The 10,248-nt window shown below is 46.7% G+C and overlaps 1 protein-coding gene across 1 annotated transcript; it reads left to right on the top strand.

Moving 5' to 3' along the window:
* The first annotated feature begins 7,247 nt into the window (after window positions 1-7,247).
* LOC136454143 (protein ALP1-like) lies at window positions 7,248-7,914 on the top strand. Its single transcript, XM_066454680.1, has 2 exons — window positions 7,248-7,377; window positions 7,463-7,914. Exons 1-2 carry the CDS (start codon window positions 7,248-7,250, stop codon window positions 7,912-7,914), a joined length of 582 nt encoding a protein of 193 aa, XP_066310777.1.
* Window positions 7,915-10,248: the final 2,334 nt, after the last annotated feature.

Raw genomic sequence — 10,248 nt, 5'->3', positions numbered from 1 at the left:
TGCTCGATGCGGTAGTTGCTTGCCGTGCCGAACTGTACTGGTAGGGTGATCTCTCCAAGCGGTTTGGATGCCCTACTAGGTACCACACCCTAGAAGGAGGAGTCTGAGGGTGTGAGATCTGTTATCCCAAGGCCCAACTCCTTTAGGGCTCCGGCGAAGAGGAGATTCAGAGCGCTCCCATCATCGACGAGCACTTTTCTGAAAAGCACTTTCTGGATGGTTACGTCGAGGACAAGGAGGAAACGCCCTATGTAGAGGATGTCTGCCAACTAGTCAGCCCTACTGAAGGTGATGGGGACCTCGGACCATGGGCGATAGCTGGGGTGTGCGACGGTGTCTTCCATAGTGACGGCGAGCACCCATCGGGCGGCAAGCTTCCATTGTCTTCTGGTCTCGGTGGAGGTGAGGCCCCCGAAGATGGTGGTGACCACCTTGTCATGGTCCTAGAAGGCATTGTTATTGCCCCCAAGTGGTTGGCAGCCTCTGGCTCCATCGTTGGTGTCGTCGTCCAGCTTTTTGTCCTAGAACTCCTTAGCCAAGCCAAGGCAGTCCTTCATCTTTATGTCTGCTGTTCTTGTGGAGAGGGCATGAGCCGTTGAGGATCTTCTTGTATTGCTCGTTGTAGTTGCACTTGGCACGAGGTTCATTAATGGTGGCGACGATGTGGTCTGGCCGGCGGTGGTGATTTTGACCAGACTTGTGTCCTTCTAGCGGTGGCGATTTTGACTAGACTTGTGTCCTTCTGGCCGATCATGACTGCTGTCACGATGGTAACTACGGTCGTCGAGGCGGCGGTCATCGGGGCGGTCATCGTAGCAGCGTGTTGGGTGATGAGTGCCCACATCCTCATTGAAGCGCACCTCGGCTTCCTTAGCGTCGGTGTACTGGTTGGCGGTCATGATCATCTCACCAATCCCTATGGGCGGCTTGCGGTTGAACTTGGAGTGAAGCTCGTAGTGATGGAGTCCTCTGATGAAGATGGTGATGACCTTCACTTCCATGATGTTGGGAATAGAATTCCTTATCTCAGAAAAGCATCTGATGTATCTATGGAGGAGCTCGGATGGCTTCTGGTTGATGCGGTTGAGATCATGCTTGGTGCCCGATCGAGTACACGTAGCCATATAATTGTCGGTGAAGACTTTTTCAGCTCTTCCCAGGATCCAATGGAGTCTGGGCAAGGCTTGTGAACCAATTCATTGTGGTTGGCGTGAGCATGATGGGAAGGTAGTTTGCCATGACACTGGCGTCTCCTCCGACGGCACGGACAGCAGTGGCATAAGACTGTCCCCACTGTGTTGGGTTCATCCTTCCTTCGTAGGGCTCGACCCTAGTAATTTTAAAACCATGGGGCCACTAAAGTGTTTGGAGCGCCCTCATGAATGCTGGGGGCCCTTCAGGGTTGTTGGCGCTGTCGTCTGCAGCGTTGCCGGCGTTGAGCGACTCAAGAGCTGAGCCTGGGTTATCGTACTCTTGCTCGTACTCCTGGCAGCGGCGTACTTCTTCATGGCGACCGAAGCGGCGTTCGTCGATATGTCGACATGCATCTCAGAGATTGTTGAGGTGCACTCAGATGTCCTGGTCGACCTCCTGGTCGTGTTGGCGATGGTGTTCAATGTAGTTGCCCCTAGCTCCACCCTGGAGGGGTTGCCTGTCGTTGCGGTGCTGGTCAGTGAAGCGACTTGGGTGGCGATCGGATCTTGGCGTGACTGATCAGCGAATCAAGGTTGTGGAGTATGAAGGTTTCTGATCCCGGTGGATCTTATTGATCTGATAGTGCGCCGCTTTAAGCATGGCGGCGACCTTGGTGACCTCAGGTGTTTGTGGGAGCTGGGCGAGCTCGTTGGTGGCCACTACCAGATTGGCGCTTGGAGTCTTGTAGACATCATGGCCATCAACGTGAACAAATTCGTCATTGAGATTGTGTTGGAGTGGCCTTCCTTATGAGTCAAGCTGCTGCTCGGCCATCGCGAGGGCGACCTCGTTTGCTCGGTGCTGTGCTTGGTTGACGTTTTGGTTCTCACGAGTGGTGAGTTCCTCCTCGGTTTCACCATTCCGAGGGGGGCTGTCGACGCTGACATTGAAGATTCTACCGTCGCAGAAAGGAGGGAGAGGAAGTACCTCGGTGGTGGTTTCGATGACGGTCTCCGTAGAGCCTTGGGACTCGAAGTCTGAATTCTCCTCTAGGATGGTTTGGAGGGATGCTCCAAGGCATCGGCCGATGTGCAGCATGTTGACGGACGACGGAGGCTGGTCGGCGATCTGGCCGGCGGGAGGATGAACATCTCCAACCTGGTCGACGAATTTGCCTCTTAGGGCATCTTGGTAAGCGGTGGTGGCATTGGTGAACCCAAAGGATGGGGCCGTAACCCCTGGAGTTTCCTAAGCAGCCTCCGATAGATCTAGATCGAAGGGTGGTCAATGCTGAACCAGAGTGTCCAGAGCCGATTTGGAGATGGAGAGGTAATTGGCGAGCTTCAGACCAACTGATCAATGGATGCGATCAGATCGTCATTGTTGATCTGCCTCCTCTGGTAGCGAGGAAGTGGGCAATGAGTCATCGATGAAGGCGACCTCGGAGGTGGCTCTGAGATCAGATCTACCGTCGTAGGTGTTGGGATGATCGGCGCAACATTGATCTATACCGGCTCGATGAGCTCTCTGACTTCGTCAGCGTTGATGATCCACGAGATGGATCTAACCGTGAAGATTTGGTCGGGCTATGGGAGGGACGAAGAGACTGCGGAAAAAGCCATCTTGTTCGATAAGGAAACAACACGCACACTCCTACCTGACGCGCCAACTGTCGATAGGTAGTCCTCTGAGGGGTATCCCACGAAGATAGATTGATCGACAGAGAGGCGTGTAATCAAGAACAAGAAGGCAATAGAGACACACGAGTTAGACAGGTTCATACCGTCAGTATGACGTAATACCCTACTCCTATGGTCTGTTGGTTTGTATTGGCTATCGTATGATATTGCGTGAGTTTGGAGGGGGTCCCTGCCTGCCTTATATAGTCCGAGGGCAGGGTTACAAGTCGGTTAGATCTGAGAGATAACCGAAAAGTAATAACAGATTACAGGAATCATGGGATCATATGTATCATAACAGATCTCGTAGTATCTTCAGGATATCTTCCCGGTGTCTTGCGGGAGGCGCCGAGTAGTGTCGTGCCCCACAAGGCTTCATCTTGTGGGCTAGGCCACCCCTGGGGGTGCAACCCATGTGGTCTGTCATTGGTATCCAGGGTCGTACCCCCCACAGAGCCGCACTGCCCGCCGTCGAGAGAAGTGAGGGAGAGAAGAGCTGTAGGGCTCTTGCCATCGAGAGAAGTGAGGGAGAGAAGAGAGAGACGCACGAGTGACGGCGCGCGGGAGGGAGGGTGGAGAGGGAAAGGGAGGGGAGGGGCGACGACAGGAGAGGGAGGGAGAGATAGCTTTGCCGAGTGTCAGATTACGGCACTCGACAAAATGAAGTTGTTTGCTGAGTGCCACATATTTACACTCGGCAAAATGAAGTTCTTTGCCGAGTGTTTTTTTCCTCTTTTGCCGAGTGTAGAACTTTGCCGAGTGTTTATGCGCTCGGCAAATAGTTTGCCAAGTGTTTTTGTGTTAGCACTCGCTTATTTACCGAGTGCCCGATAGAATACACTCGACCAAGAACTTGGCACTCGGCAAACCTACAATTTTCGGTAGTGAGCGTGCAAAACTTAAATGCTGAACAACCATATTAGCATCTTTAATTTGTTTTGGTCGACGGTAGAAAAAATATCTTAGCTCAATAACACCAAATAATAGTAATGTATGTATGAGACTAGTCCAATCTATCAGGCAAGTCCGCGTGAAAGGAACTGAACCCCCAGCAGATTTTAAAAGGAAGGGTTGGTTCCCATGGACTAAAGCATTTTGGACTAAAATTTGTACTTTAGTTGGACTAAACAGCCAAACACTTGGACTAAAAGTGGACTAAAATCCTTTAGTCCTTTAGTCCAAAAAACTGGACTAAAGTGGACTAAAACTCTCTTTCACTCCCCTGCCCCTGTCATTATTGCGCCGAACCAACTCCCCTACCCCTCTTGTTTCCCCGCCACTCCTCCCCATTTCTGGTCCCTACGCCGCCACCTTCCGCGGTGCTTTTCCCACTGCACCCGTCCGTTCCCTCATCGTCGACGGCAGCTCCCGCCTGCCGGTACCTTCCTCGCTCTCGCCGGCCGCTCCCCCTCCCGTTTCCCTGCTTTTCCCGTCGCTCCTCCCCACGCCTGCTCCTGACGCAAGTACAGCATCCAGGTCTAGCCGCCCCCCACCACATCCTTCTTCCCCTTGCCTGATCCACCGCCCAAGGCCCTCCCAACGCTAGATCCACGGCCTCCTTACCTCCCCACGCCGGATCAACCTCATCCCAGCCCTCCCCAACACCATGGACCACTACCGTGAATTTTTCTCTCAAGGTTCTTCATCGCAAGGTACCCGAAGCTTCCTCCCCTCCTAGGACGCCGGCGATGAATATGATTTTGGGCCCTTCACCTCGCAGCCAGCTCACAGCCTCTCCGTTCATCACCGACACATGGAAAACCTCGACCTGAACTCGCAGGCCGACGTGTTCCCCAACCTGGACTTGTACCAGGAGTTCCTCCAGGCCGGGGATGATGGAGTGAACTATCCCCTTCCTCCTCGTGCCCCTATAGGCAGAGAGCTTGGTCGTGGCGGAGCTCGTGGAGGTCGCGGGGCGAGGTCTGTCGGATCCACCGGAGGCAGAGTACAAGGACGCAGTGGAGCTGTTGGTAGCCGCAGAGGTAGAGGGGGGACCCATGGGGGAGGTAGAGTTGGTGGACGCGGTGGTGGCCACAACTTCGACCATCCACAGGAAAATGGCAGTGGCACCGGTGAGGATGAAGATGAAGACTCCTAGGGGGTAAGCCACAACTTGGACCTATTCCCTGTAGATGAATGTATGCTAGATTCTGTATGCTAGATGAATGTGATGCTGAGTATTTTTTCATGCTTCTGAGTGCTAGCTATTTGTAGTTTTTTTGTGAATGCTAGCCACATATTCTGAATGTTAGATGAATGTGAATGCTAGCCACAAATGCTGAGTATTTTTGACATGCTGAGTTTTTTTCATGCTTCTGAGTGCTAGCTATTTGTGATGCTGAGTATTTTTTGTGAATGCTAGCCACAAATTTTGAATGTTAGATGAATGGTAGCCACACTATTTTTCGACCATCCACATTAGAGGGATACAGATTGCTGTCCTATAGATGAATGTTAATGCTTCTGATTGCTAGGTGACTACATATGACAAGGCGAGTTGGACCGAGGAAAACACTCATATTTACTGTGATCTAGCGGTTGAACAAATAAGGGCAGGGAATTGCTTGCATGGTACAATGTCACGTAGAGGGTATAATATGATGAGACAAGGTTTTCTATTAAAGACTGGACTAAACTTAAATGTCAAGCAATTGAGGAACAGATGGACTCAATGCAAGACTTTGTACTCCTTCTGGACTATGTTGAATACTAGTACCGCACTAGGTTGAAGACCTGATGGCACTATCATAGCATCAGCTGCATGGTGGAAACGGTTTTCACTCCCATGTACTTTTTTCTTTATTGTTGCTATGTTTCTGATTACTTATTTCTGTTTTTCAGGGAAGATCTGAATGCAAGAAGTTCATGCATGGTGTTCCTACTTATGTAGAACAACTTGCAGAGATGTTTCATGGGGTAATAGTTGATGGATCATCTTCTTGCATCCCTGGTTCTTCGCATCAACAAGAAGAGGTGTTGGCTGATGAGGAGGGTGAAGATCAAGAAGGAGAAGGCTTTGTACATAGCCCACTAAGCAGTAACAGCCGCAAGAGAACAACTAGTACAGCAGACACAGCCGCAAGTCCAGCTAAGAAGAGCAAGAGCCCAATGATGAAGATGTTCCAGGGGATTATTAGTGAGTTGCAGGTTAGTAGAAACAAGGATGAACAAGCACTGGTAGAAATGGCAAGACAGAGGGAGGAGGAGCTGGAAAAGAGGCAGAAAATGAGGGAGGAGGAGTTACTGAAGAAACAGAGAATGAGGGAGGAAGAGTTCGAGAAGAGGCAAAAAATGAGGGAGATGGAGTCACAGAAGAAGAAGGAAGAGGCTCAAGAAGACATAAATAGATGCTTGTTTTTGGTCAAAGATGCTGGAGCAGGACCAAACACACAAGAATTTTATGTTGCAACAAGACTGTTTCATTCTGAGTACAACAGGATGGTCTTCAACATGATGGACACTAAGGAAGACCGACTGACTTGGCTGAAGAAAGCAGTCCAGGATTACAATAACTACTGAAGACCTTAAGCTTAGGACTAGTTTGAAGACCTTATTATTCAGAACATGTTTTAAGACCTTTAATGCTTAGTCTTGTTTGATGGTGATGTTACTGTGTTAAGACTTGTTAAGACTTGTTACTATATTCAGAACATGTTTTAAGTCTGCTTTGTGGTTCTTGCTTTTGTGATGTTTTCTGATGATGCTTTGTGGTTCTTGCTTTTGTGGTTCTAGAAGCAATTGAGAACACTGACATGTTCATGTTCCATCTTATAGGAAGAAGAAGATGAGTCTGATGATGATCAATGGGAAGAAGATGATAGAGATGATTATGATCGAAGAGTATAGACATACATATTCAAGTCTCAGAAGAAGAGGAGGAAAATCATAACCATAGCTGCTGCCTTAATGAGTATGTACCATTTTGACACTTACATGAACAAAGCGGCTTATAGAGTAGCTACAGAAAGTGGTTTTGATTGGGTTATGAGGACACTAGGAAGTAGGACAGCTTGCTTCAATATGTTTAGGATGAGTGAAGGTATCTTTTTGGGGCTCCATAGTGTGCTAGTTGGGTCATATGGATTGAAGTCCACTAGGAGAATGTCATCTATGGAGGCTTTAGGGCTGTTTTTATGGATATGTGGTGCCCCTCAGTCTGTTCGACAAGCTAAAGATTGTTTCACAAGGTCACTGGAGATAGTATGTAGGAAGTTTGATAAAGTTCTACAGAGTGTAACCAAGCTAGCAGTTGATATCATTAAGCCAAAGGACCCACAGTTTAGGACAGTCCATCCTAGATTGCAAGCTCCTCGCTTTACACCGTTCTTTGACAGTTGCATTGGAGCAATAGACGGGACACATATCCCTGTTGTAGTACCAACTAGCAAGGTAGTACAACATATGGGACGACATGGATATACAACTCAAAATGTGATGGCTATATGCGACTTTGATATGAGGTTTACTTTTGTCGTGGTGGGATGGCCTAGATCAATACATGATATGAGGGTATTCAAAGATGCCATTGACAAGTTTGGAGACAAATTTCCACATCCACCTGAAGGTATTGACTTTTTCTTTTCTATGTTGTCTCATTAAAGCAATACTTGGCATGTGACTTGCATAAACCATTTGACTGCTATGTGTAGGAAAATTCTACCTTGTTGACTCGGGTTACCCAAACCGACTGGGTTATCTTGCACCGTACAAGGGAACTAAGTACCATATCCCAGAGTTTAGACAAGGACCAGTGCCAAGAGGTAAAAAAGAACGATTTAATTATGCTCATTCTTCACTTCGTAATGTCATTGAGCGGTCATTTGGAGTTTTAAAGATGAAGTGGAGGATATTGCTTGACCTACCTAGTTATCCTATGCCAAAGCAAAGTCAAATAATTATTGCGTGCATGGCACTACACAATTTCATTCGAGATAGTTATTTGAAGGATGCGGACTTTGATTTGGCTGATAGTGACGAGAACTTTGTTCCACTCTCGGAAGCATCGTCTTCTCAAGTATCTAATACACGTCATGGAGATGAAGATCACACCATGAATCAATTCCGTGATTCGATAGCCGATGGGTTGTTCAATAGAGCATAGATGTCTACTGTTTAATGGTGATGTTATGTTTGTCGTGTGCTACTGTTGTATGGACAATTTCCTCCATTTGTATGAGTGTTTAAATGTGTATGACGTTTTGTATGAACATTTTCATATCGCCTGGGACCTTCATATCGCCTGGGACCTTCATATCGCCTATTTGAACGTGTATGACGTTTTGTGTGAACATTTTCATATCGCCTGTGACCTTCATATCGCCTGGGACCTTCATATCGCCTGTTTGAATGTGTATGACGTTTTGTATGAGTGTTTGAATGTGTATGACGTTTGTATGAGTGTTTGATAGTGATGAGAACGTTTTGTATGAGCAAGGTCTTGGCGCCAGGACCTTTATATCGCCTGGGACAGCAGGGTCTTGGCGCCACCGTGACTTTATGTTCTCCTTTTTCTCCACTGTTTTGGCTCCAGTACGTGGTCTTGGCGCCTGGACATTTCTCAACGGTTTTGACGCCAGTAGCGTGATCACAGGGGTAAATGAGTCATCCTACCACAACATTTATTACTTTTAGTCCATACTAGTTTAAGTAACCAAACAGTACTTTAGTCCATGGACTAAAAGTGGACTAAAACTTTAGTCCATGGACTAAGGAACCAAACAGGCCCTAACCTCTATGCTCTCATCGCTTTCCAGTGGACGATTAGGCATAATATCGGCCCTCGTGTCCTCACCTGGAGCCACCTTGCGTTTGCGGCCGCAAGGTCCACGACGTCACGCACGCACGACACGATGCCCGTTTCATCTGTACCTGACGAGACGTACGCACTGTACTGTACTAGACTAGTATTCTATGACCAAACCTGAAGTGGTGTTTAGATCCGGGGTGTAAAATTTTAAAGTGTCACATTGGATGTTATATGAGGTGTCGCATGCGGTGTTCAGATACTAATAAAAAAACAAAATACAGGATCTGTAAACCGCGAGATGAATTTATTAAGCCTAATTAATCCGTTATTAGCACATGTGTTACTGTAGCACTTTTATTGTCAAATCATGAACTAATTAGGCTTAAAAGATTCGTCTTGCAAAGTAGTCGTAATCTGTATAATTAGTTATTTTTTAGTCTATATTTAATACTCTATGCATATGTCTAAACATTCAATGTGATAGGATGTAAAGTTTTAGCGGATGAACTAAACAAGAGCTTTATTATGGCTGCCTCCTGTTGGTCGCATGTATCCCCACGACTGAGCCGATTAGCATGGCTCTGTGGGGCTCCTGCTCCTCCTCAAAATCCCTATGGTGGCACTGTATGGTATTGTAGCATGGAGCCATTTCGGATTTCATGATAAAAAATGAATTGAGAAGAGGAGGAGCTGGTGGAGCCACGATTTGCAGCTTCTCCGGCTCCTCGCTACAATACCCTACAGTGCCTAAGCCGGAGCCCCTAAGAACTGTGACAAACACGCTCTAATTGTTTTGAACCGGAGCGCTCAAAATCGAACGAACACCTAGGATGAATGTTTGGCTTAGCCAAGTTTTCTAGACCGGGAAGTAAAGATGTAACTACGTGGTACTCCCTCCAATTGGTCACACACTCACACTCAATTTGCCTAAAAAACAAAAATGACATGTTCCTCACCGTTTCAAACATATATGATGGTAATTTTCATGGCATAGGCCGGACAAAACTAAAGCTTGTTGGGCTAACTTGGTGGCTCGTTTGAAAAAAAAAATGCTCCGATTGAACTTATTTTTATTTTGGTCAACTTTCGACTTCGGTCCGACCTGTTAGGTTCATCTCAATAAGCTCATTTTTAAAATTGGTTTTTAACAATTTATTAGAAGACTACGGTAAATAAGATTAGGTCGATTTTGACTCGTTATCCAACACCCCCCTCCACTCTTGTAGCAGGATCAGGCCAAGCGTGCAGATACACGTAGGACTCGACTCCGACAGCAGCCGTGGTCGGTTCATCAGATAGATACTCCCTCCCTTCTAAAATAACTAAAATAATTTTGACTTATTTTATATAAAAAAATATTAATATTTATGGTATACAATTAATATTATTAGATAGATCGTTAAATATATTTTTATAATAAATTTATTTAGAGGTTTAAATATTACACATATTTTATATAAATCTAGTTAAATTTACGGTATAAAAATCTAAAACGACAATTAAAGGAAACATATAGATATTCATCGTGTCAGTCAATTTCCAGGAGAGGGAGAGGCGCACGGCGCACCGTGACAAAAAGCGCGCCATTTTGACGCATGACACAAAGCTACTACCTTTATTTAGTATTTATCCACTCCTATTTTTACTAGTATCACTGTGTAGTGTGTACTCATATATATATATATATAT

The sequence above is a fragment of the Miscanthus floridulus genome, chromosome 5, assembly GCF_019320115.1.
Source record: "Miscanthus floridulus cultivar M001 chromosome 5, ASM1932011v1, whole genome shotgun sequence".
Taxonomy (NCBI): domain Eukaryota; kingdom Viridiplantae; phylum Streptophyta; class Magnoliopsida; order Poales; family Poaceae; genus Miscanthus; species Miscanthus floridulus.
The sequence above is the reverse complement of the archived record's forward strand: the minus strand, read 5'-3'. Positions and strand labels throughout refer to the sequence as shown.

What these genes read in the sequence shown, in the direction of transcription:
- LOC136454143 (XM_066454680.1), top strand. Translation starts at nt 7,248, where the DNA reads ATGGCTATATGCGACTTTGATATGAGGTTTACTTTTGTCGTGGTGGGA. An exon ending in ATTTCCACATCCACCTGAAG is followed by an intron (nt 7,378 to 7,462) that starts GTATTGACTTTT and finishes TGCTATGTGTAG; the next exon opens with GAAAATTCTACCTTGTTGAC.